The sequence below is a fragment of the Lynx canadensis genome, chromosome A3, assembly GCF_007474595.2.
Source record: "Lynx canadensis isolate LIC74 chromosome A3, mLynCan4.pri.v2, whole genome shotgun sequence".
In the NCBI taxonomy this organism is placed as follows: domain Eukaryota; kingdom Metazoa; phylum Chordata; class Mammalia; order Carnivora; family Felidae; genus Lynx; species Lynx canadensis.
In genome coordinates this window covers 133325611-133352741 of record NC_044305.1, presented here as the reverse complement: position 1 = coordinate 133352741, position 27131 = coordinate 133325611, and the positions used below count along the sequence as shown (strand labels likewise).

The window sequence follows — 27131 nt, the reverse complement described above, 5'->3', positions numbered from 1 at the left end:
AAAGTTTCTCTTGCTTTTATTGCTGGCAGCTACAGAAACCATGCCACATGCCTGGCGTAGAGTATAGGGTGTGATTTCATTTGACTAGTGTCTTCAGAGCTTCTGGATTTTTAAAAATAACCCTTAAAGTTTCCTTAAGAGCTGTTACATGAAAATCTGTACGAATTCAAACTGCGTGCTGAATCAGTTATGCATGAGAGTTGCCTGCCATTGTTGCGTGTCCCCTCTGAAACCACAGGAAGAGGGGCTCTTTCCCCAGATTGGCATCCACTGCCTGGGTTCCCTCCACTTCCTGCAGGAATTTCACTTGAGGGCATGCAGTTACCTTCCCAGGGTGGGTCCTGGTCTGGTACTCTAAAACTATTTCCAACGAACGCAGAATGATCTAGGCTCGTACAAGCTTTCGGAAACACGACGGGGACATTTCCTAGGGGCCTGTGAGCTCGGCAGCGCCCAGACTTCGAAGTCAGCGGACCCGAGTTTGAAGCCCCGGTCGCCCCCGGGGCCTTCACGTGTGCTCTGCGGCTGCGTGTTCTATATAAAGCAAACAACCCTCGCTTTACGTGCCTCGTGAGCTCGAGAGGATTAGGTGACTTTACATAGAGCACGGGAGCATCACCATATGGTCATTTTTGTCACCGTTACCGAACCCCAAACTGGCGGCGGGCGGGGGTGCGGGGTGGGGTGCGGGTGATGCCCGGCTGGGCGCGGGAGACTCTCGTCGCGCCGAGTGCGGGCGGGGGGCGGAGCGCACCGTCCGGCAGGGGGCGAGCTCCTCACACTTTCTTCTCGCCTGGACGGGCATTCCCCGCGGTTTAGGGGGGGACCCCAAGGAAGGTTCCTAGCGCCGGGTAGGGGAGGGTAGACTGTGGCTGGGCCCGGAAGGGTGAGACGAGGCCCCGCCTGCCCGCGAGGCCCGCGGGGGGTGGGGGCGCGCCCTCGAACCACCACGGCGCGCGGCGCGGGGCTCGAACGCCGAGACAATGCGGCGCGCGGCGGCGGGCGAGCGGCTCGGCGGGCCGGGGCGCGCGCGCCTTCCTTCTGCAGGCTCGGCTTCCCGGCGGCGGCGGCGGCGGCGGCGGCGGCGGCGGCGAGCGCGCGGATTGGCGGCCCGGCCCTCGCGCCGCCCCGCGCGCGCGGCCGCCCCGGCCGCCCGGCCGGACCCGCCCCTCTCCGCGGGAGTCGCTCGGGGCCCGCGGCTGGGTGGCCGGCAGTTCCGCCGGCTCTGCGCGTCCGCCCGGGGCTCGCTGGGAGGGCAGGCAGGGCGGAGCCCTCGGCGCGGCTGGCGGACGGCCGGGCCCGAGCTGCGCGGGCTGCGCGCGGGCCCCTGCTCCCGCGCCCGGCCCCGCGGGCGGCCGACCCGCGCCCTGCGGCGGCTCCTGCGGCGGCGGCCCGCGCCCCGGCGCTTCCCTTTGTCCGCCGGCCGGGCGAGCTGCGGGCGCGGCGGCGGCGTCCGAGCGGCCGGTCGGAGCCCGCGCGGCGGCTGAGGCGGCACGGCACCCCCGCGGCCGGCCGCCCGCGCCCGCGCGCCGAGGCGATGCCGGACCAGATCTCCGTGTCGGAATTCGTGGCCGAGACCCATGAGGACTACAAGGCGCCCACGGCCTCGAGCTTCACCACGCGCACCGCGCAGTGCCGGAACACGGTGGCGGCCATCGAGGAGGTGAGCGGCGCCGGGCGGGCGTCGCCGGGCGGACGGGGGCGGGTGGCCCCGGCCTCAGTGGCCTCGCGCCTGCCCGCCGCCCGGCCCTCCCCGCCCCTCCCCCCCGCGCCCGCAGGCCCGGGAAAAGTTTCTTTTCCTCAAATCGGACGCGGCCGGGCCACCCCTGCCCGACACAGAAGCCTTTGTCCGTGTAGGTGGCTCCGAGGAGATGGCTGATGCTACCTTGGGCCTTTTTAAGACCCCCCCCTCTCCCGCCCTCGTTTCCCTCTCGGGGCCCCGGGCCGGGCGGTTTCCGCAGCGCGGCCAACTTTGGCCGGGAAGGCGGGGTGGGCGGTGAGCTGGGACCCCCGCGCCCGCGGGCCGGGGTGGTGGGCTCGCCAGCCTCACCCGGCGCCCACCTCCCACTTGTTCTGGGAGAGCCCTGCACGCAGCCTGCCCCGCGGCGCAGCCGTGTGCTCCGAGCCCCGCTGCAGCCCTGGCCCCCTTTGCCCGCCCCTCGGGTGGGTGGGAGGCCCGTGGGAGGACCCCGGCCGTCCGGGGAAGGTGTGCACACCTTAGCGGGGAAGGCCTGACCGCATTCCACACCGCGCCCGGCAACCGAGTGCGGGGAGCTGAGTGCGGAGCCGGGGCTTCTGATCGAAGACGTGTGATAGCCGTCCCCCAGTTGCGTGTGTCTAACCCTCTGAACCCGCCCCCCCCCCGATTGCCCTCCTCCCATCAGCCTGGAAAAGGCCTGATTTTAATCAAGTGTTTCAAGGTGCAAAGTCATCATGCCTAGTGCTAACTGGTAAGCCCTCACATCCTGCGGAGAGAACCCTCAGGAATGAACAAGCTTAGGTTGACAGTCAAAGCAGCATGCGTTGTAGGGCAGAGTTTGTGAGTCCAGGGCCCCCGCTGCTGTGTGGTTTAGGGTAGCTCTCGCCTCTCTGCTCTCGTTTTCCTTACCTAGCGAACAGCAGTAATAAATACATCCTTTCCCGGACCATTATGAGGGTCAGAGACGCGGTGTGTGACGTGCTTAGCACTCTGCTTGGTCTAATAGGTAAATGGTTTACAAGCCACACGTGTGCCAGTATAGAATAGATGATTAAATTTCTCTTGGCCAGAATGTCAAGTTACAGCCTTAAAATGGGGTATCGCAGGCATTTTGAGAGATTGGGCTAGAGTGAGTGAGGGGAGGTCACGGCAGAGCTTTTTAAATTAAGCGATGCCATTAATTTTTTTTGCCCGCTTTGAGCAGAGTCTGCTGTTAGGAATTGCTTGGGGGGAAAAAAAACCAGAAGTTCTCTTAATGGGGATTTAATTGTGTAGACATAAACAGTTAAAAGTAATAGATTTAGCATTATGAATGTTTTAAGTATAGCCAGGCCCCCTACCTCCCCTCCTTTCTTCTCTCCTGTTGTTTTGGTGGAGGAGAGCTGCATGTAAACCTTTTGTAGTGAGTTCTGTAATCCCACATCTACTTGTGTCAGCAAGGCTTAAAAATGTTGGCTTCAAATTAAAAAAAAAAAAAAAAAAAAAAAAAAAAAGCTTTAACTGAGGCAGATGGAGATGACCCAGAGAAGTTTTTTCAGAAGTACTGGTTGAAAAGCAAGGGGGAACATTTTCATCCTGTTTTGAGAATACACCATTAATGATGTCTATGGAATGATTGCAACCAAAAAAGTAGCTGAGTGTTTCTTTAGGGAAGGAAGCCTTGTACACGATGCCTTAAAGAAGGCTTGATTATATATAAAGTTCTGTTTCTTTTCCCCACTGCTGTTTGTCAGCTAAATATTATTAACTGGCAGGTGCTGGAGAGTTAGGCAAATAGGAATTGCTCTTAAATTGGCATACCCTTCCTCTGATTAATTTTCATTTGCAGTGTGTAATTTCCAAAGCCTTTTTTTTTTTTTTTTTTTTGTATGCTGTGCAGGAGATTACCCGAGAGCTCAGTTACTGAGCAGATTAGAAAGAGACTGGATTTGGTCATTTTATTAAATTGCAAGCTTGCTCCCTGTTGCCATCCAAGCACACGGATTGGTTAAACTTTCAAAAATGAAAAAATTGAAATCGTTACAAGTCTATCTTCACTTTTAAAAATGTAATTTTGAGAGAGAGAGGGAGGGAGGGGCAGAAAGAGAGGGAGGGAGACAGAGAGAATGCCAGGTAGGCTGTGCTGTCAGTGGAGAGCCCAATACAGGGCTTGAACTCGTGAGATCATGACCTGAGCCAAAATCAAGAGTCAGATGCTCAATGGACTGAGCCACCCAGGCGTCCCATGTCTCTTTTCACTTTAGGCAAATCCGCTGTTCATACTATGATATGAAATATGTGAGTTTGGATTTTTTTTTTAAATGTTTTTATTTTGAGAGAGGGAGGAGTGAGAGAGAGGATCCCAAGCAGGCTCCACATACCTTGATCTCACGAACTGAGAGACCATGACCCAAGCCAAAGTCGGATGCTTTAACTGACTGAGCCACCCAGGTGGCCCGTGAGTTTGGATTTGTGAGAAAACTAGATTTGAGAGGTGTTTATTTACTCTCTGAGGAATCACTGTAGATTCCTTTAAATAATGCTCTCTCCTGGGGTGTGTAATGTTCATTCCCATTTCCAAAACTTGTTCCAAATAGTTGCATTAACAAGTGATGCCCACATATTTCAGTTTTCAGCAAGCATTAACTTTTCATACTGAAGTGAGGCAGAGAGTGGCTCTTGTGACATAAATTACTCATTTACCATAAAATAAATTTAAAATTTGCAAGCCCTGTTCCTGTGTTTAAATAAATGAGTCATGGGATTAGCAAACTAATTTTAAACTGATAAACCTTTGGGAACCTATTTTTTCCAATATAGGTTATGTCTGATAAAAAGTGTTCTACAACTGACATGTACTTTTTGGATACGTACATCTGTAGCTGGGCTGTTGGTAGCTGTTGGGTCCCTACCCTGCGCTATGAATATCACATCTGTTGTATTTATTCCTTATTGCTGCTTTATACATGAGGAAACTGAGGCTCAGAGAAGGTAATTTGTTCAAGGTTATAGAGCCTAGTAAGTTGAAGAGCTGGCTCCACGCTGTTTTCAGAAGTGTTGCTGTTTTTTAAGATGATTTTTAAGTAATCTCTATACCCAGGGTGGGGCTCGAACTTATAACCTTGGGATCAGAAGTTGAGCTCAAGAGTCACATGCTCTACGACTGAGAGAGCCAGCTGACTGAGCCAGCCAGGCGCCCCCGTCTTCTGTCCCTTTTAGTGATGCTGAATTCTCTGAATTCCTCATTTGTTGGATAGTTATGGGTTCAAGTTCAGACTCCACCACTTGCCAGTTTTGTGAACTTGGCTGAGATGCGTTTTCTTATTTTCCTCAGCACTAAGTTCTGGATAACAATACCTCTCTACTTCAGAGGGTGGTGGGGAGGGTTCAGTGAGATAAGATACAGCACAGTATCTGACAGGCACCGGGTCTAGTAAATGCTAACTGACAACATAGTTAATCCGTAGAACCTGTTGAGGGCTCTGGCACCAACATGGGTTTACCTGGGTGTTGGGTAGGAAGAGTAGAGAACACGGAGGAATGGTTGAATGAGTTAAGTGAATGAAAACTATATTTGTTAACCCATGCTTGTTTTTTTGTTTTTTGGTTTTTTTTGGTTTTTTGTTTTTTTTAACCAGTGTGTTGTCTCGCCTGGTGATCACTTTCTCTGGGTGAAGTAATTATTGTGCACATTTTTAGCAAAGTCTGCTGCTGCAACTGGATGGAATCTGTGTTTTTGGAAATAATGGAAAAAAATAAGTAGTTGTGACATAACTCTGAGAAGTGAGCTTCTCCCCGCCCCCCACCTTTTTGGGGGGGGGTTATTTCTGTCTCCGTTTCTTGGAGTCTCTAGGCACTTTGAAATATTCTCAGAATAAGAAAAGGTTGTATACGTACTTGGAATATTCATGTTGATAGTTCAGTCCTCCTGTAAAACACCATCCATGCTGCCTTGCCTATTTGGCTTTTGTTAGATATGTAGTTTTAAAAATAAATTTGATGTTGACTCGTAAGTATTACAATTTAATCTGCTTCCTTCCGGGGCCATAATTCTCTACTCTGTTGTCCTTGGTTACCTTGGAAATCTCATTGCTGTCACAAGCACAGGGTTCTAACTGCAGGGGTAAAATGAGCCTGTGGGCTGCACAGATTCCCAGGGGCCTTGCTGTCCTTGGGGCCAGATGCCCCTCCCAGCAGTTCTAGTGGGAACCTGGCCCATGTGCTTTTTAGGCAAGAATGTGATTCTGAACCTCAGCCCTTTGTGAAGAGGGCTCTTCCAGATCCCAGACTAGTAGATTTTGCATCTGTTGTCGGAAGGACATAATCTTTTCTTGCCCGTGTGTTTGTGTTTTTGGAAATGAGGTTTTGTGGTCAAACAGGGCCACCTTATTTATGCTGTGTTCTGAAATCTGGACTTAAAACGTGTTTGGAAATTTTTGAGTCACTTAAGGAGGAACCGATCTTCTCTTGTTATGTAATCCTCCCTCCTCCTCCCAATTGTTTCCCCTGTTTCTTGTGATTAACAGTAAAAATACTAATGATTCTCCCAGTAGGGTCCAGGCTCTGACATTCATGCAGTATTTATTGAGTCCTGCTGTGTGCTAGGTGATGGGAATAGAATACCAAGTGAAGTAAGTTCCCTCTTTGAAAGAACCTACAGCTTAGTGGGAGAGGCAGACATCCTATAACAAATCAGTGCAATAAACCAAGTCACTGTGAGAGCTGGGGCTTTAAGATTGTCCAGGATCATGGATGCCCAGGGATGGCATTGGTCAAGTGTGCCTGGGGTTGTGGTTAGGAGTGCGGTTGAGTCATGAGGTCAAGGTGGTCATCTGTGGGTTACCGCATGCTTTAGTCACTAAAGTGTCTCAGAATGGCCTTCTGTGGCTGCCTTCCTGCCCTAGGTAAGTACTGATCCACTCCTGAGCTGGTGCCATCTAGGCCTCTGATAGAGTTTTCACAGTGTCCCATCCACAGAGGCTGCGCAGGCCAAGAGTTTGCAGGGATCCTTAATTCTTTTCTTATGCTGCACATTTCTAGGAATTGGTGCCTTCATGGAGCATATGCATTCTAGATCTGTATTAATATGGTAGCCTAAGATTAAAAATTCAGTTTCTCCACTGTACTAGCTGAGATTCAGGTGCTCAGTAGTCACGTGTGTATTGAACAGTGTAGATTTAGAACATTTTCATCCTTGCAGAAAGTTTTGTTGGACAGTGATGTTTCAGACCCTTGCAGCTCAAAGCAAGGTCCACTGACCAGCATTAGCATCATCTGGGAGCTTGTCAGAAATGTAGAATCTCAGATTCCACCTTAGACCTAGTGAAATTGAGTCTACATTTTATTTTATATTTTTGTTTTCTAAATATTTATTTTTGGGGTGCCTGGGTGGCTCAGTTGGTTAAGTGTCCAACTTTGGCTCAGGTCATGGTCTCACGTTTCGTGAGTTTGAGCCCTGAATCAGGCTCCGTGATGACAGTGTGGAGCCTGCTTGGGATTCTCTCTCTCTCTCTGCCCCTCCCCCACTTGCTCTCTCTTTCTCTCTGTCTCTCTCAAAATGAATAAACTTAAAGAAAATTTTTAATGTTTATCTTTGAGAGAGAGAGAGCACAAGCAGGGGAGGGGCAGAGTGAGAGGGGGACAGAGAATCAGAACCCAGGAACCGTGAGATCATGACCTGAGCCAAGGTCAGATGCTTAACTGACTGAGCCACCCAGGTGCCCCCGAGTCTATATTTTAATAACATCCCCAGGTGCATTGTCCGCATATTAAAGTTTGAGAAGCACTGATGTAAGAGTATGAATCCTTGCTGCAGTTAGAATCACTTAGGGGGGATTTTGTGGCCTAGAGGTGCCTGGCCTATTCTCTGAAACTCTGACTTACTGGTTTGGGTGAGGCCTGCAGCTCATTGGCATTTGAAAGCTTCTCCACAAATGGAGTTGGTAATTATTGCAGTAAACAGATAGTTATGTAATGTAATGTCAAGTAATGATAAGTGATAAGAAAAGTTCTGTAGAATTTGGGAGTAGCAAGTGACTTTGGAGGTTGGGAGGCAAATCAAGAAAGGCCTCTGAAGACATGACGTTAGAGCAGTGCCCGGAATGCAGTGAGGAATCCAGCCCGGGAAGAGCCGAATGGAAGCACGGCACGTGAAAAGGCCAGAAGATGTGACCGGACTGGGGCATTTAAGGACAGGAAGAAGGAGGTGGGTGAGGAGAGAAGGGTGAGGGCGGGCAGGGACAGGTCACACAGGCCTTGATGGTCTTGGGAGGGGATCGGACCTTGTTCTGATGTGATGGGAAGCTATCACAGGGTTTGAGCAGGGAATAACATGGTCCCATTTACATTTTACAAGTGTCACGGCGATTGTTCTACAGAGAATAGACCAGCAAGGCAGGAGACAAAAGCGGGAGACTGGTGTGGCGAGGAGTCTGGTGCAGGCATCCAGGCAAGAGGGTCTTGGCCTGGGTGGTAGCGGTGGGGGAGAGGAGAGGTCTGGTGGAGAGATTTGTGGTGCATAGAGTGTTGGTATGCCGGGGAAGTGAGCAGGACAGAGTTCCTGCCCCGCAAGACCGAAGTCAAGCCCAGTTCACCCAGGCCGCCTGGAGAATAGACCTCCCTGCGTCTCTAGAGTGAAGCATCTGCTGCTGCTTAGTGTCAGCATCGAGGCCAGCTGTGTGCCACTCAGCTTCACTGGTTGGAGAACTTCTGTTAAAACCAATCCGGAGGGTGCCTGGGTGGCTCAGTTGGTTGGGCCGCCGACTTCGGCTCAGGTCATGGTCTCACGGTCGTGGGTTCGAGCCCTGCGTCAGGCTCTGTGCTGAACGCTTGGAGCCTGGAGCCTGCTTCGGATTCCGTGTCTCCCTCTCTCTGGTCCTCCCCCATTTGCGCTCTGTCTCTCTCTGTCTTTCAAAAATGAATAAATGTTAAAAAAAAAAAAAAACAACAATCCTGAATATTTGTTTTGTTTCATGGCAGACAGGGATGGGGTAGACTCAAAGCCTAGCTGTGTAGACCTGGGCTGGAGGGGTATGTTCACTTCCCTCCGCTGCAGAGGACAGCAGGGGACACTTCATTGACCGTGTCAGATGCCCGAGATCCTGCCTCTGATCCAGCTCCCCAAACACCCCTCTTTCCCTGCTACAGAGAGCAGGGGAGGTCACCTGGTCACTGTCCAGCGGTAAAACATGCCTCCCTGGCTTCAACTTTTGTGTGTTGTGTGCTCTTAAAGCAGTTGCCAAGGGCCCTTCCAGGTGCTTTTGTACCATCATCATTTCATCATGTGAGTCACGTTGTGGAATAAACGGGTCTGGAATACTTGGGCTGTAGTTTTATTTGTATTAGGTTTTGCTGAGTTTATGGATTCATAAATATATGCTGGGCACCTACCAATATGCTGTCACTGCCAGGTCAGGGCTCCTTCCCCGTAAGCCACTTTAGAAGTCCTGATGAGTATAGGCAATGTCGTGAGACATTTCAAACTCTAAAGTTGTATTAATAAGAGCTCTTATTAGAGTCACAGGTGTGGCTGATATTAGTGTGGCGTGTTGCTTATATTCATTACTGAGGAAAAATGCTGCATTTCACTCGGGATAATGAAATACAGATGCACTTCTTTTTTCCAATCCAAATTTATGGACCCCTTGCATTCAGACAAAGACTCCTAGGCTTGACGATAAGATCCTTTCAGTTAATTGTTTTTGGAGTGTGTGATTGACTCTGTAACAATGCTCTTTAAACAAGCTTCACGGTTATTACCCTGTCATTGTCATGAGTTGGTTGTTAGAGTCTGGCTGAGGAATGTCGTCTCCTAAGCCGGTGTTAAAATCATCGAGTAGTGAAGGTGTTTAGGGGAAGCGGTTGTGGTTTGGCAGCCACGGTGTGCTCCGCACTGTTTCAGAGTCCGGGCTCGGCACTTTCTCCTGTGGTCGCGTGGATTGCACTTTCGCGTGCCTTGGGGTTGAGCAAAACTGTGGATGCATCTCGGAGTCCTGTTCTTAGGACCATGAGCTGGGCTGCCTCTCCACAAGCCAGTTCCCCAGTTTTTACTTCCCCTGTGTTGCCAGCATGTTCTACCCTATCCTTTCACTCGGTAGGGCAAGCTTGTTTGTGAAGCCAGAGTACGTGTTCAGGTATCTTCCTGTCCGGAGTTTTAAGGGAAACTTTGCAGGCCTTGGGTTGTTTTTGGTGCTGTTGTTGCGTGAGTGTGTTTGGGACATCCACAGCATGGCCGAAGCGTGACTGTCAGTCACCGTTGTTGTTTTTTCTCCCCTCTTGTCTTTCTAGCATTTATTGGGTGCTTACTGTGTGCCAGACATGCTTTAAGTTCTTTGCGTATACTATTACCTTGTTTTAATTGTTACAAAAACGCTGCATGGTTCCGAGAACCTAAGCCGCTTTACCAAGATCACAGAGCTGGGAAGTACTGGAGGCAGGATTCCAACTCTAGCATTTTGACACGAGGGTCTGCTCCTTTAGCAGCCGGCTGCCTCTGTGTAACTTGGGCCAGAAAAGCCTCCCTGTGTTGATGCCTCTGTGACGACTGGGACCCCTCTCGCTGTCAGCGTTAGTGACTGGCATCTATTGCGTTTCTTGAGTGCGTGCTTTGGGGAAATCCTTGCTGTTCCGCTCCCTCACTGTCCTTGTTGCTGTAGAAATGATTTCTCTTTACTCGCTTCACGGCTCTGCCGACATGCCCAGCCCTGCAGGGATGAGTGGCCCAGGGCAGTGCTCACAGCCTGGCAGGAGGCCTGCCCTACTAACGGTATTAGTAATGATGTCACCTTTCCACTCGATCTTGAAGATGGCTTTGTCAGTATGATTTTATACATAGATGCTGTCAATAAAATCGAGTGGCTGATGGAGACAAACTCTCTCTGATGATGAATTCCTCTGTATTTTAGGATTCTAGCAAGGTGATCAGGATTTGGGGCCCTCTTTCTCTAGTTTCCCAGAAGAAATCACATTTTTATTATGACTTTTTTTTTTTTTTTTTTTTTTTAATGCCAACTGCAACCATGGCTGACATTGCTTTCGGCCTTAATTTTGTTTTAAGGACTGTGCTGTGTATTAAATTGATTATTGAATCCTTTCAAAGATCCTGTGAGGTAGGTCCTATTACCTCTGTCTTAACGGTTGAGGAAGGCCAGACGCAGACAAGTTACATGCCTGCGGTTCCCCAATCCCACACCAGCAGTTGATGGAACCAGTACTCCCAGTCACACTGTTAGCACTGGTGTCCTTTGGGCTCTTCCTCCTCTTGGTCCTCGGATGCACCACCTGATGTCTCCTGCTGGCATCTCTGTTCCTCTTTAGGTGTCTCTGTGGGTCTCTTTAGTGCAGGTCGGTAATTATAGACCTTCTGTAGGCCAGTCCGCATTGTCGCTGACCTCGGGAATGTGTGATTGCCCGGACAGGGTCATCAGACACTAACCCCTGGGGAGGTACTTAGCATCAGGGGTGTTTATTAAGTGACCCTTAACTACCTCGAAGTGAGTTAAAAGGAGAGATCTGGCTTCCTCAGAGCCAAGGGACTGATAATACTGTCACAGCTGTGTGTAAAGGACTCCACAGCCACGCAGGCAGGGATCAGATGCATACAGATTTCTCTCTTTGTCAGCAAATCTGTGTTTTGAGAGGCCACTGAAGGGTGAATCACAGATACGGTGTGTGCAGGCAGACTCAGGCTGAGGAGTCAGCTCCCTGTTGCCAGCTAGGGGACCTTGGGGGAGATTCTGCAGGGAAGGGGGAACGTCAAGTCCTTGTGCCGTGTTTGTTCCTCCAGCGGCCCTGACCTGTTGCTAGTCAGCTGGTGGACCTTGTGCTGGGGATTTCTGGCCCAGCCTCTGTGGCCTCTTTGGGAAATGGAGAGCTGGATGAGCTGGAGTGCAGGCAGGGGCTTCTCCAGCCCTTAACCATTCTGCGTCTACGGATGTCCGCAGCTCGACTCGCCTGCCTCTTGCCACTCTACTTTTTCTGATCCTCTCCTCTCCTCTCTCTGCCTCTGAGCTGTTCGTACTCGTGCTTTTCAAGAGGTTAGAGGTGAAAATAAGCTTCACCTCTTCCATTCCCCCCTTGAGAGATTCCCTTGCCCAGAAGATCACTGGAGTCAACAGGATGGTTGTACTTGAGCTGGAGTGTCACTGGGTGCAGTTCTAGTTCAAGTTTGGGACAAGCGGGGCAGGGTTTTTTGGCCCCCTGCTCGCCTGGGGGCAGCTTGAGCGGTCTCTGCTGCGATGTCTTGGTCTCTGGGTTCTGTCTCTGTTGTGCTTTGCTTCGCTGGTGAAAGAGCAGGTTGTGTTAATGATAGGATCGCAGGGTTTTGTGATCATTGAATACTTTGGACTGTTGAACTTGTAGTAAATCCTGCTCATAGCTCGTAGCTTTCCCCTAGGTTTTGGGGAGAGCCAGTATTCTCCTCATTGGAAGCTGTGCTTTATGATGAAGCCCTGTGGATTTGGTTGTGTTAATATGGTGGTGTGGAAAGAGCCTGCCATGAGGAGAGGGGATGCCAGTTCTACTTTGGTCTCCACCTTGCATATGACCTCGGGCAAGTCACTGCCCAGAAACGTCTGGTCTCTAAAATGAGCGGTTTTGGTGGGGCGCCTGAGTGGCTCAGTCACGTAAGTGTCCGACTCTGATTTTGGCTCAGGTCATGATCTCACGGTTCGTGGAATCAAGCCTGGTGTCGGGCTCTGAGCTGGCAGCATGGAGCCTGCTTAGGATTCTCTCTCTGTCCCTCCCTTGCTTGTGTGCTCTTTCTTTTTCAAAATAAAGAAACGGTTCACCTCTAAGAAAATAAATAAAATGAGGGGTGTGGATTAGTCAATCTTTGACTACCCTCTCCAGCTTGAAATCCTATCGATCTTTGTATCACATACTTTGAGTTTGAAAAGACTCCAGAATAAATGATGGGAATAAAAATCAGCAAGAAATGGCTAGTTTGTAGTCCTGAAAAGAAAGTGTAGGTTCTGAATTATATTTTCAAGCTGAGTTTTTTTTAAAAAAAGACCTTTCTGTGGCTTCCCAGGGCGCTTATTTTTTTGTTGCTTTTTATTTTAAATTGAGATACAATTCACCTACCATAAAGTTCGCCCTTTTACACTAATTCGTTGATTTTTTTTTTTTTAGTTTATTCACACAGTCGTGTGTGGCCATCCCTACTGTCCAATTCCAGAACATTTCATCACACCGAAAAGAAACCATACCCGTTAGCAGTCACTGTCACCCCTTCTGTTAGCCCCTGACAACCACTGATTTCTTTTCTGTCTCTGGATTTGCCCGTTCTTGCCATTTCATATAATGGAACTCATCTAGTGTGTGGCCTTTTGTGTCTGGTTTCTTTCACGTGGCATAATGTCTTGAGGTTCATCTTACCCGTACTGTGAGCTTATACTCGTTCCTTTTTCTGGCTGAGTATTATTCCATCGTGCAGATTTTTGACATCTTTATCCACCTCGTCACTTGATGAACATTGGGGTTGTGTCCACTTTTTGGCTATTATAAATAATGCTGCTGTGAATATTCTTATACAAGTTCTTGAGTCGACATATGTTTTCTCTTGGGTATATACCTGGGTGTGGAATTTCTGGGTCATATGGCAACCAACCCTATGTGAACTTAAAAAAATTTTTTTAAATGTCCATTCATTTTTGAGAGATGGAGAGAGGAGAGAGAGACAGCATGAGTTGGGGAGGGGCAGAGAGGGAGGGAGCCACAGAATCTGAATCAAGCTCCAGGCTCTGAGTTGTCAGCACAGAGGCCGACATGGGCTCGAAACACAGACTGGGAGATCATGACCTGAGCTAAAGTTGGATGCTTAACCGACCTGAGCCACCCAGGCACCCCTGTTGAACTTTTTGAGGAACTGTTAGACTGTTCAAAGGGGCTGCACTACTACATTCCCACCAGCAGTGTATAGGATTCCACTTTCTCCCTGTCAACACTTGTTATTGTCTGTTTTTTTTTTTTTATACCCATCTAGTGGCTGTCACCTAATATCACACGGACTTGATTTGCACTTTCCCTGATGGATAATTTATGGTGCTGAGCATGGTCTCCTGTGCCTATGGCCATTTTGTGTATTTTCTTTAGAGAAAATAACTCTTCAGACCCTTTGCCCTTTTTAAAATGGGTTTTTTGTCATTATTGTTGAATTGTAAGAGTACTTGATATATTCTAGAAAACTAGACTCTTAGCAATATATGATTTGCAAGTATTATCTCACATATTGTGGATTGTCAGCACAGAAGGTTTTAATTTTGATGAAGTCCAGAATATCTGTTTTTCCTTTGGTTGCTTGTGCATATCTAAGAAGTTGTTGCCTAAATTAAGGTCACAAGATTTATACCTATATTTTCTTTGGAGAATTCTAGTTTTAGGACTTACATTGAAGTCCTTGATTCATTTTGAGTTAGTTTTTGTATATGACGTGAGGTAGCAGTCCAACTTCATTCTTGGCATGTGAATATCCAGTTTTCCCAGCACTATTAAAAGAACTTTTTTTAATGTTTATTTATTTTTGAGAGAGAGAGGACAGAGCATGAGTGGGGGAGGGACAGAGAGACAGACAGAGAATCCGAAGCAAGCTCCAGGTTCTAAGCTGTGAGCACAGAGCCGGACGCAGGGCTCGAACCCACAGGCCCTGAGATCATGACCTGAGTCGAAGTCGGATGCTTAACCAACTGAGCCACCCAGGTGCCCTGCATCACCATTTGTTGAAAAAAGTTCTTTCTCCATTGAATTCTTTTGTCTGTCCTTATGTTAGTACCACACAGTCTTGATTACTGTAGGCTGATAGTAATTTTTGAAATCAGCAAGTTTGAGTCCTCCAACTTTGTTCTTCTTTTCCAAAATTGTATCTTTCTGTCTGTCCTTATGTTAGTACCACACAGTCTTGATTACTGTAGGCTGATAGTAATTTTTGAAATCAGCAAGTTTGAGTCCTCCAACTTTGTTCTTCTTTTCCAAAATTGTTTTGGCTATTCATGTCCCTTGCACTGTCATGTGAATTTTAAGATCAACTTGTCAATTTGTGCCAAAAAGCCAGCTGGGATTTTGTTGGGTGTTGCATTCAATCTGCAGATCAATTTTGGAAGTATAGACCTCTTAACGATCTAACTTAGCATCTTCTAATCTGTTACCTTGGGATGTTTTTCATTTTTTAAGCCTTTAACTCTTCTAATGATGTTTTGTAGTTTTCAGTGTATAGGTCTTGCTCTTCCTTTGTTAGATTTATTCCTGAATGTTGTATTCCTTTTTATGCTATTATTATAAATGGAACTGTTTTCTTTTTTTAATGTTTGTTTACTTTTGAGAGAGAGTGCGAGCTGGGGAAGGGCAGAGAGAGAGAGAGAGAGAGAGAGGGAAAGAGACAGAAGATCCAAAGTGAGCTCTGTGCTGACAGCAGGGAGCCCAATGTGGGGCTTGAACTCATGAGCCATGAGATCATGACCTGAGCCAAAGTCAGACACTCAACCGGCTGAGCCACCCAGGTGCCCCGATAAATGGAATTGGTTTCTTAATTTCATTTCTGGATTATTAATTACTAGTGTATAGAATTAGAATTAATTTTTGTATATTGATATATCTTGCAATCTTGACGAACTTGTTTATTAGCTCTAATAGTTGCATGTGTCTACATGCACTTCTTAGGATTTTCTATATACAAGATAATGTCATTTGCAAATGGAGATAGTTTTATTTCTTCCTTAACGATCTGGATGTCTTTCATTTCTTTGTATTGCCTAGTTGTGGAATCAGTTCTTAATCATCTTTAAATGCCCACTCAGTTGCACAGAATAGGGGCTCGATTACTTTATGGGATGACTGACTTTCGTTTAAGAAATCCATTCGTGTGTACAGCCCAAATTTCTTACATTTAATTTGTTTTGTTCCTTCTCATCTGGGCTCTGAATATACTAAGGAAATTGGAAGAGTCGCCTGCTTGTTCTCTGGTTGCAAAGTAAGTTAGTAGAAATGTCACTTGCATTGGTAAGTGGGTTTCAGATATTTGCCTCATTCAGCCTGGATGTTCAGTCGTCACCTGGAGGTTTACACCCCGGGAGCCAGGCCTTGTCTGTCTCTACAACAGCAAATGCTGAACAGCCCATTGGTTTTGCTGGCTAATGTGGCTTTCTGGTTGCTCCTTTCTGCACACGTTCACTGTGGCGACTACTCACTTCTTGACAAAAGGTCATTGTTGAGACTCCCCTGTTTTCTTCTCACCTCGTAAACCTCTTTTGTGGCAAATAGGAATGAGGTGTGTTTACTGCTGGGGCTGCTGGGCTGTCAGAACCTGTAGCTTTTGTCTGTCTTGGTTGTGGCTTGCCAGGTCGCAGGCTTTTGATTTGCAAGAGGTGCCGCTGGGTCGTTTGCCAGCAGGAAGGGCCCACGGTAAAAATCGTGAGGGAGGCAAAATGGCTCTTCACCTTCTTCCTTCTCTTTCCTCCTCCACACTCCTGCCTGTGTCTTTTCCTGGGGGGCCAAGTTACTTATGCCGCGATCGAGGTGGTGTCCAAAGCGTAAAATTCTCATCGTCCCCCTCTTTCTCCCCTGCTTTCCCCCTTCACTCCTTCCTTGTATTTCCAGACCCTCTCAGCCCTGTGTTTTCTTTTTATAAGAGGATATTGCAGCCAGAGGGGACTCAGGAGGGAAGCTTTAATTTGGGATTTCCGGCGGAGGCCTGCCTCCCTCCATCTCCCAAGGCACTCTGGTAAGCTGCTGCCTGGTGATGACATTTAAAGTTGGCCTTCTTTCCTGCCATACTGCCTTCCCTCCATTTTCCAGAACTCGTTTATCATTCTATCTTTTTGAAAAAGATTTACTCTCTTCCGTGGCAGTGTGAGAGGACCTTAAGTTTTGAGGTGCACAGTTTTCTTCTTTGTGGTCAGAGCAAAGTAAAGGAGGCTTGACTGATCTTACGACGAGATTGCTTTAGTCAGAGCTAATATGAAATCTCCTAAGGGCTTCGGTTTTATTTGCTGTTTTCACTTACGGACCACCTTGCATCCACCAGGCATCTGTGCCCGAAGCCAGTGAGGCCCAAGATGTCACATTCAGGGCTTTACTTCTGCCCTTAACACCAGCTGACCTGCTGCAGGGTTCTGACGCTTTGTTAGATTTTGGTTTGGATTAGGGTGTAGTAGTGTCCGCAAATGAGTGTTTCAGAAATTTGTTACTGTTTTTTCCAAAGGAACATGGGCCATTAGGTTGAATAATTAAAGGTGGTGTCTGTAGGGCACGTGTTCGAACCTGGAAGTAAACCAGAGACCCCTGGGTAAGAAGAGTAAAGTAGCTATTGTGAAGCCTGTTGTGTTTCTCCGCAGGTCAGCGCCATGTCACCCACAAGGTTCTAGAAAAGACCATATAGTAAAATGGAAGTAGCAGAAACCAGTGCTCAACAGCTGAGCCCAGCAGAAGGGAGGGAAAAAAAGAGAGAATTAAATTACAGTTGTGCACAAGAGTGGGCCCACCCCTGCTCCAGGAGTCCCCGAGGGTCTCACGATGCCACAGCAGAGTCCAAATCTGTGTCCTCTGCTGTGGTGGGCAGGGAAGCAGGCCATCCCCCGAAGAGCATTTGCGTGGAGCTTCGTGGTGTAATTTGGATGAGCTTTAGTTTACTGAGAATATGAACTTATGTGGAACAACTCCTCCCATTGGTGTTGGCCCAAAGGAGGCATTTGGTATATAGCTTTCGGGATGGGGTTTGGGCCATGGCAGACCGATGCAGAAATCTGTTTCTGGGACATGCAGCCTCCTGTGAGGACAGCCCTTGGCCCTTAGGAGTCTGCTGCTAGGAGTGTGAGAAGGAGGAGAATTAGCCGTGTGGTTTCCCGTCTGACCTCAGAGTGTTTTGGCACTTCCTTTTCGGGGTGAGGGAGCTTCCAAATCCGAAGCGTGTCCTGCTTGCTGTTACTAGTTTTCACGTTGGGCCTCCATACCGGACTGAGTGTGCCTGGGATAAGGATTAAGTGTTACTTCTCTGTGAATCCTTAGCAACCAGCGCAGAGCCCAGTATGTGGTTCTCAGGGAGTGTCTGTCGAACGTGAAGTTGCAGGTGATTCTTTGGATGTGATTTTATAGCTTTCCCTCAGAAGGCTTGCTATGTGTTTGGAAATAAATTTCTTTTTCTTTGCAAAATCAAGATTGGCATATCATCCTTTGAAACAGGAAAGTCTTTTTAAAAGTGATCAAGATCTCTGCTCCATAAAGCATCGCTATTAATATCTAATTTCTCTGTTGAAAAATATAGTAATCATGTCATTTTTTTCTGTAAACCCTTTCCTCATATCCCCAGTCCATCCGACCCCCTTTCTTCTCCAAATTCTTAAAGTGGTTACTCTCTGACTCTCTTGGATTGGTCCCCTTTTATCCATCTGTCCATTCATCCATCCGACTGTCCATCTATCCATTGATCCATTGTCGATCAGTCCATCTGTCCGTCCATTGGTCCACCCCTGGGACAGACCTGGGATGTGTCACGTGCAGCTGCGAAGGGTGGGCCACACAGCTGGAGGTGCTCCCTGGATACTGGGGGGTCCCTTGCTTCCCTCCTCAATGTGTTCATGCTTCTAGAGCAAGAATCTCATCAGAGGAGGACAAAGGGGCGGCCTGTGGTTCCAGGTGTTGTGGAAGTGAGAACGATCCAACTTGGGTTCGGGGCACTCAGAGTTGCCCCTGTTTTGTCAAGGCAGGCAGACTACAGCCCGCAGCTTGTGTTTGTATGCAAAAAAAAAAAAAAAAAAAAAAGTAAGCTAAAATTCTTGTTTATAGTTTGAAATGAGTTGTCAAAAACCCAAAACTCTAAAGAATATGCAACAGAGACTGTGTATGTGCCCCGTAAGGCCTAAAATATTTACCATCTGGCTCTTATAGAGAAAGTTTCCCCACTCCTGGGTGAGAGCATTGAGTATGAGTATAGAGCCTGTCCCAACCTGGACAGAATATTGGGCGTAATGAGCCTTAAAGTTGCTTAGTCTAGTGGTCCACAGATCACATGGGCCCCTGTTTTAAACATCTCTGCTTGCTGCAATGATCAGGTACTTGCTATCCGGGGAAGTGGCCTTTTCTACCCAAGTTGTAGGGAAATAATCCATGGCTTTTGAGTAGGGGAGTGAAGTGAACAGAGCTGGGCTTAAGGAAGACTGATCTGGCATGGGGGTGGGGGTGAGAAGGATCTAAGGGAGGGGACCCAATAGGGAAGCCACTGCCCAAGGAAGCGGTCACTGGGGCCTGAAATAGGGCAGTGGGAATACAAAGGAAGGACAAACTGCTAAGGAGTAAAACGGCGGCTACCCCTCTGTCAGACCTGTCTTCTTCTGGCTTTGGCCATCTCCAAGAGTGGGTTGGTTTGTGGTTGGTGGTCTGGGCCTTCATCTTTCCCTAATTAAAAACGTAGGTCACCAGGCCCTGGGCTCTACAGAGCTCATGCCTTGAACGTGCTCACGAGCTAGAGGGGAGAAAGAGGGATTGTGCCAGGGGGAAGATGAGAGTTTGGGAAAGAGGTGGCAGCCCGTGAGCTCCTTGAAGACGGGGTTTGTTCTGTGTGCGCTTACTTGAGAGCACGCCTCACCCTCAGTGCCTTGCACGTAATAGGGACTCAGGTTGAGGGTTTGATCTTGGCAGCAGGCCATATATGTAGAGCATGAGGCTGTATATGAGAGGTGAACATTATACCAAAAATACTAGAAGTACAGTCTTGTCTCTGCCTTTAAAGAACTGACCGCTTAAAAGATCAACGATGACTTTCTTCGTGAATTTATTCAACCATGGATGTATTCATTCGATACTTATTTTATCTCGGGCACATTATATTCCTACATTCATATATGCTTAGTAATCGCCAGCGTGCATATGGAGAGAGTGGGATCACCTCCCTCAGGCCACGCGGAACTCACACATCTGCCTGCTGCCCCTCCTGAACTTTTTTCCCTCCAAATACCTTTTGCCTCATTTTTTCATGTGCGAATGTCCGTTAATGACTTCCAAGACATCTTCCAGCTTGGGAATTCTGTAACTTTGAAAAGCCATTCTACTGCCTGTGAAGGGGAGAAGGGTGGAGCGAGCTGTACTAAACATGTTGCGAACTCTGGCCTCTGCCGGGTCCTCCCTGGATCATCCGGGACCACTTCTCTGTCTTCACACTGGGCTGTTAGTCCCAGGGGGCGTCTGAGTGGGAGAGAGGACTCAAGGAATAGGTCACAGGCAGCCTGGAAGAAAATCAAAGAAGTCTGTGGCTCACCCACCAAAATGTCCGTGATCTGAAAACGGGCTCTTCCCTTGCCTGACATCACCTCGTATGTGCACTCTGTCCGGATGCCGCCTCGCCGGCTCTCCCCCCAGGGTGGAGAGGTGACTGGGGTCTGGACAGAGATTGCGGGCTGAACACTTTGGTCTAGGAGCCAGTCACTTCTCCTGCCTGGCCTGGTGGAGGTGTGGGGGGAGGGACAGGGTGATTGTCAGCAGAGCCCAGCCCAGAGGGGTTAGGGAGGGGAGTTTGGTGTGCAAACCAAGGCAGGATGCTGGAAAGGGAGTCCTGTGCCTGGGGCACTGTCCGATGGCAGAGGATTTCCTCCCCTACATGGCTCTATAATCCTACCCATCTACCGTCCAAGCCTTCCTCCAGCTCTCTTGTGCTTAAGAAGTTTCCATTCACGGGGTGCCTGGGTGGCTCAGTTGGTTAAGCATCCGTGTTCACCTTAGGTCATGACCTCGTGGTTCATGAGTTCAAGCCCTGCTTCAGATCCTCTGTCTCCCTCTCTCTGCCCCTCCTCCCGCCAAAAATAAACATTTGAAAAAAAAAAAAAAAGGAGTTTCATTGATCATGGTAACCTCCATTGGGGCACCTCACCTCTGCTGCCCCCTTTACCCCTTCATTATCAGGGCACGTGCTCACCGAAGGGAGGGTTTTAGTTTTGGTGTCATGTGCCCTGTGTCCCACAGTGCCCGGCGCTGAGGCCCTCCCTGACGATGATTAACCTCCTATGAATCAAGCACACCGTTTGCACTGTGGACCTGTTTCCTGTGTTTGTGGTCTTATTTCCTGAAACCAAACTGTGGACTCCTGAGAGCAGGAGCTTTTTTTTTTAAAAAAAAAAAAAAAAAAAAAGGGCTCTTGGGGCACCTGGGTGGCTCAGTCAGTTAAGCATCTGACTTCGGCTCAGGTCATGATCTCATGGCTCATGAGTTTGAGCCCCGCATCAGGCTCTGTGCTGACAGCTCAGAGCCTGGAGCCTGCTTCGGATTCTGTGTCTCCCTCTCTCTCTGCCCCTCCCCCCCAAATAAATAAACGTTAAAAAAAAAGTCTCTTATTTTATTTATACTTGATTTGTTTCAAAACACGGTTTGTGCAGGACAAGGGTTATGCCCACTTTGCAGCTGAGGAAACAGACTCCCAGGGGCTTAATGGCTTCGTAAAATAAGATATTTAGTAAGCAGTAGTCGTGAGATTTGAACAGGGATTTACAGCTCTTGCCCGATGAATGATCTTTCTGTTATCTGGAACCATCTGAGTATCTGAGAGCTGCTCAGTAATCATTTTTATTGAGTTAAAAAGAAATGTGCGGGTGTAGCACTGAGTACATGTGCATACGCACAGATTCTGTATGCTCAGAAACCTCTCTGTTCAGTCTCTTTATTTTAAAAGAGATTGAAAGTGTTGTACATGCATTGTTATATGTTACCGTCTTTAGAAATGACTAGAGAGGACAGATAATTTAGAAATATTTGCACATTACATCAGAAGAGAGTTAATAGTAGCCGTTACTATTAATATAAGTGGTATTAGCTGTTCCGGGAAAAGGTACTGTTTATTCATAATAACCAGATAATAGCAGCAGGATTGGAGAAGAAAGCTCAGATAACATGAGCGTAGGTGTAATTATAATTTAAACGCAGCGAGGGGAATCTTTAAATAAAAGGTTTTCAAGAGCTCCCAAATTTTAGTGGAAGGCGTAATTTATGTCCTGTCTGTGACAGGAGATGCTCTTTGGCCATACAGCCGTGAGAAGGCATCAGTGTTGAATTATTTATCATTGGAATGCAATATCCTTTTGAGAGAATCCTATCTTTAGTGTTAAAAATGTTTCTGTCCTGTGTCATAGTGAGTATTCTAGTTACATTGCACATTTCCTTTTTGGTATCCCACCCACTCACTTGGTTACCATTAAGGAGAAGAGAAAGGGATTCTGGGTGGTAGCTAAGCAGGACCCAGGCTTTTGAGTCTGTAATCCCTGTTTTTAGGGTTTTCTCACTCCTTTTGATTGCTTTGCTTTGATGTTTGATTTTAGATCTCTTTCTTTGGGGAAGGGCGGTTGGGTGGCCGCAGGAGAAATGAGCCCGTTTCGAGGCTGCCCTTCCTCCTGAGCAGGGTTCATCTGTGAATGACGAATGAATGGTCTCTTTCCAGCTGGCTGTCACATAGGCAAAAAAAAAAAAAAAAAAAAAAACCACACACACACAAAAACCAAACAAACCAAAAACAAAACCATTGGTGCCATTTGAACATTGAATTTGTCAGAATCCCTAGGGACAACAGAATGCGTATGTGAGCTGGCACACCCAAATGCAAATTATGTCTATTGGTATCTAATATATGTAAATTTATGCTGCTCAGTTGACAAAGACACTATGAGTGGTACTCTTCCTGAATTGTGCTCTATAACTGAAATTTTAGTTTTATTGTCACAGTAGTGAAAGTGCATCAATAGTCCTGTTTCCTGATGAATTTTTGTGACATTTCTAGTGGCTCCAAATACCCTCGCATCTCCCTCCTAAAGGCCATGACTGTTCTCGATGTGGGAATGCTTGATGGAGGACAGGGTGGTGAGTGGACGGTCAAGATGGCGAGACGATTTTGTGGAGGAGGGGAGTTTTGGTAAAGATAGGAGGGCCTGGAGACTAGGAAGGCAGGACTTTGGGAGGAAAGATATCTTTGCCTTCTCAGAATTGTGTCCCTCCCTCCCGGGTCATCACATCCTAAATTCAGGGACAAAGAATCCAAGCACGTTGACAGAAGGGTTCTATCAGCAGAGCGTGCTCTGTGCTGGGGCTAGGCAGCATGTGCTGGAGGGGACCTCACTCCATCCTGGTGGAGTCACACGCCGTGCTCTCCTGGGCACGTTGGCAGGGGGCCGGACTTCACTCAGTGGCAACAACAGGGGTGAGTGTTAGCCCCACCTCTGCTGTCTTCACCTTCTGAGCTTCCCTGGGCCTTGACAGAGGAGTCTCCCCACCTGTCGATAAGCAACCTGAGTACTGTCGCTGGCCCTTGCTGAGCTGGGTGCTTGGGGCAGCCGCAAAGGAAGTAGGAGATGTGAGCGGCCTCTTGGGTGTGCTGCTAGCATGGTGGGAAAGGCCCGGCTCGGGTCTGGAGAGGACAGTGGGACCAGTGTGACTCGCATTGCTTCCGGCAGGAGCGTGAACCTTTACTGGACCTAGAAGCACAGGCGGGTGTGGGGTAGGTAGCCGGGAGCGAGGCCTGATGCACAAAAAAACACTCGAGGAGATTTTTTTTTTAATTTTTTTTAACATTTATTTATTTCTGAGACAGGGAGAGACAGAGCATGAACAGGGGAGGGTCAGAGAGAGGGAGACACAGAATCTGAAACAGGCTCCAGCTGTCAGCACAGAGCCCGACGCGGGGCTTGAACTCACAGACCGCGAGATCACGACCTGAGCCGAAGTCGGCCGCTTAACCGACTGAGCCACCCAGGCGCCCCTCGAGGAGATTTTTTGAGTAATGATGAATTAATGATAGCAGAGGGAGATAGGAGAGAGCCTTGCAGGAAGGGGGACAAAGTACCTGAGCCTGGGAGGGTGAGGTGAGTTGCCTGAGGAAGGGTAAGAAAGTGCATGGCCCTGGTGGGGACGGCTCTGTGCACTGTGTTCACCTCTGCATCTGGGCAGGGGAGGTGTTGAGGCCCTCTGTCCGTGTGGGCTAGGACGGAGACGTGTGCATAGTGAGGAGGGGGCCTCATAAAATCCAAGAGGAGAGGAAGGCATTGGTTGAGAATAGCCGATTTCTGCGAGAAGACAGGATCGTGTTTGCCTGTTTTACCTCACTCGTTGGAGCTCTGCCTGTCCCGTTCAGGCACTGGCGTGCTCGCTAATGTGAATCAAGAGAGCGTCCTGGATTTCTAGGAGCTGACAGTTTTGCAGCGTAAACAGATGCGTAAACAAACAATTAGGATACGGTTTGATAAATGCGGCAAGATACAGAGGCAGTTGCTATGGCAACGTCAGATTGCTCATCACAACCTGCGAGAGCCAGCAGGCTTGCTTGCCCAGGGTCTTGTGGACAGCCTGGTGGACCGGCGTGATGCTGACGCGGTACGGACCAGCCCCGCGGCGCCTGAGTCAGCCCCAACCCCCACGGCAGGTTGACGGTGCAGGTGTCCACAGCAACCTCGGGCTGAGTCCGGGGCCTGTGAACGCTCTGGAACCAGCAAGAAAAACCTGTGCTGTGACTGATTCCCTAGAGCGCAGACCTGTAATCAGATTGCAAGAGGCTCTCCCTGGGTAGATGCAGCCTCCTGGAGAGGAGGGCTGGGAGGGACGGAGAGCAGCCTTTGCACATGGACCTGGCTTCTGCCGGAGCCAAGTTGCTAAATATAGTTCCCGCCTCTCCTGAGCTACTTGGTGGAGAGGATGTGTCTCCTGAGTGCTCGGTGGAGAGGCCGTTCCTGTTTTCCTTCTCGGCTGGCAGCAAGGGCAGCTGTGGGGAAAGGACAGGAGGTTTGTTCCCCTGTTTGAGGGAGGGTCGTCAGGAAAACATCTGCATTTTCTTTTTTTTTTAGATTGTTTTTGTTTTGAGAGAGAGGCAGAGCAGGTGGGGGAGGGGCAGAGAGAGAGAGCGAGGGAGACAGAGAATCCCAAGCAGGTTCCTCTGCACCGCCAGCATGGAGCCCGATGTGGGGCTGGAACCCACTTACCGTGAGACATGACCTGAGCTGAAGTGGGACGCGTAACTGACCGAGCCACCCAGGCGCCCCTCATCTGCGTTTCTGATCACCGGAAAAGCCCTTGCAGTCCGATCAGGACTATGAGGGTCTGTGAGGGTTGCGATGAGAACAGAAGACAGGGCAGGAGCTGTGTCTGTGGCAGCGACAAGGGCCAGGTGCCAGGGCCTGGTTGTCTGTGCCACAGGCACGGGCCACAGGGTTTTGGGGACCTGGGAGTCGTGTGTGTGAGAGAGGCCCTTGGTCTGTCCCATGGGCTAGGGGACAGGTCAGCTTCTTGCCTCCTGGCGGCACGAAAGCCTGCCCGTTTTCAGAGGGGAGATCCCTGCCCAGGCGTGGGTTGGCCTGTGGTTACGGTAGTCGCTTTCCCTGGGCCTCTTCCTTCCTCCTTCTTCCCATGCGAGTGAGCGAGCGTGGGCGGGAGGGCTTCCTCCTCCCGCCGCCGGCAGGATCAGAGGGCGCTCTCCTGTCTGCTGGAAGGGTGTTCTGGCATGATTCTGCCCCTCCCAGCTCTCTGGGCGGAGCTTGTCGCCTCCTGGGAGCCGCTGATCCTCTTCCCTTGACTCCTGACTGGGTTTTCAGGCTCTGTGTCCTCTCCTGAGCTCTTCCTTTCCCTACCTCAGCTTTCCTCTGACCTCAGTCCAGAGGGACTCGCTTGGGGACTTAGATGAAGTCACGTCTAGTTCTGAGCCCCAGTTTTAATGGGCGTCTAGTGTGGTGTCGGTGGCCTGGGCTTGATTATGTCATGAAATGGGCCTGCCACCTGCTTAGCGAATGCCAATAAATGGTTTTTACTTGTATTACAAAGCGGCCTCCGTCTGGAGGCCCAGGCTCGGCCTGGTGCCCCTGTTCAGACATCTGGCTGCCTGCCCGACTTGTATCGAGGACGCCTGCCCTCACCCCTGCCCTGCTTCTGTGGCCTCCTGCCTGTCTGAGGTCTGTGTTCTTGCTCACAGACGCCCCAGAAGCAGGAAGCCTGCCTGCTAACTGGCCCTTGGGGGTCCCCGACATCTGCCGTCCATATCCCCAACCTCCTTCTGCTGTTGGACCCCTCCTGCCTCCTGCTGCACATGCTCTTTGGAGACTTCCTGCACTTTAACATCTCATCTGCCATCTTTGGGGCGGACCTGGGGAGGGCTTGGCTTCTGTCCATCTTCTAGCAGCCTTGCCCCTTCCTGCTTCAGGTGGGAGTCAGAGGGCAGCACCCGGCCCCGTCTGAAGTGGATGAGTGCTCCCTTGGGAAACGCTCGGTGCCTCAGCCTGGCTGGCCTCTAGTTGGTTAACTAGTCCTCTCATTGTTCTCGCTCGGACTCCTCCTCCGTTCCTCCAACTGCAGTGTGTACCTGCCCAGCAGCCCCTGTGCCTGCTGCAGTCACGGTGACCATCCTAAAACCAAGACTTGGCCTTTGACTTTGGAGCTTAAAACTCGCTGTGGCTGCCTTTGCTTTCTGGCTAATGAGCAGCTTCTGGCCCTGCCTGCCTCCCCAGCCCATCCCCGTTCTGCCCACCAGCCACAGTCAACACGTCACCCTGCCCCATGTCACTGTCTTTTTGTGAATGTTCTTACTCTGCCGGTAGACTCCCTTCCTCCTCATCTTGTCTCTGCCTGTTGTGTAAAGTTCAGCCGGAGCATCTTGGGAAGCTGTGTCAGGCCCTCCACCTGGCTTTCCACAGCCTCTGTGGCACCTCTGTCAGGGCTGGCGATCAGCATGCGTACTGTCACCTTGTACCCACCTGTCTCCATCAGACCGTGACCTGCTCGAGCACAGAGACCTGGCTTGTTTGTCTGAGGTCCTGCACTTAGGAAGCACTTGCTAAGGAGTCAAGGTTGCTGGTGTTCTGTCAATACCACCCTCATTTTCCCCAAGAGGGAATGCCCTTGATGAGGGTCCCTACACTGTCTTCTCCGACCTAAATGCCCCTGCCCTCCTCTGCTCCAGCCACGCTGCCTCCTGGCTGCCGTGCACACACATCAGCATTCTTCAGCTTCAGAACTCTTGCTGTGGCTCTTCCTTCTGCCTGGAACTGTCTTCTCTCCTGCCGGGAGATCCATGTGGCTCACTCCTTTCACCTCTTTCTTTCTTTCTTTCTTTTTCTTTCTTTCTTTCTTTCTTTCTTTCTTTCTTTCTTTCTTTCTTTCTTTCTTTCTTTCTTTCTTTCTTTCTAACGTTTATTTATTTTTGAGACAGAGAGAGACAGAGCATGAACAGGGGAGGGTCAGAGAGAGAGGGAGACACAGAATCCAAAACAGGCTCCAGGCTCCGAGCTGTCAGCACACAGCCCGATGCGGGGCTCGAACCCACAAACCACGAGAGATCATGACTTGAGCCGAAGTCGGACGCCCAACCGACTGAGCCACCCGGGCGCCCCTCCTTTCACCTCTTACAAACATCACCTCAAGAAACCTGCACTGAGCACCATTTACACCGGTTCCCTGGCCTTCCCTTTCCTCCCACAGCACTTGCTCTCTCCTAACCCAGTACATTCTTGTTATG

General features: G+C 49.4%; 1 protein-coding gene across 7 annotated transcripts in view; it reads left to right on the top strand.

The window, feature by feature from the left end:
* The first annotated feature begins 1537 nt into the window (after window positions 1–1537).
* The window catches only part of ASAP2 (ArfGAP with SH3 domain, ankyrin repeat and PH domain 2), a 173264-nt gene continuing 147670 nt past the window's right edge, over window positions 1538–27131 (top strand). For all 7 annotated transcript variants that reach the window (XM_030311673.1, XM_030311672.1, XM_030311670.1 and 4 more), the window contains exon 1: window positions 1538–1663. In XM_030311673.1, coding sequence (XP_030167533.1) covers window positions 1538–1663 — 126 coding nt within the window. The remainder of the gene's footprint in view (window positions 1664–27131) is intronic.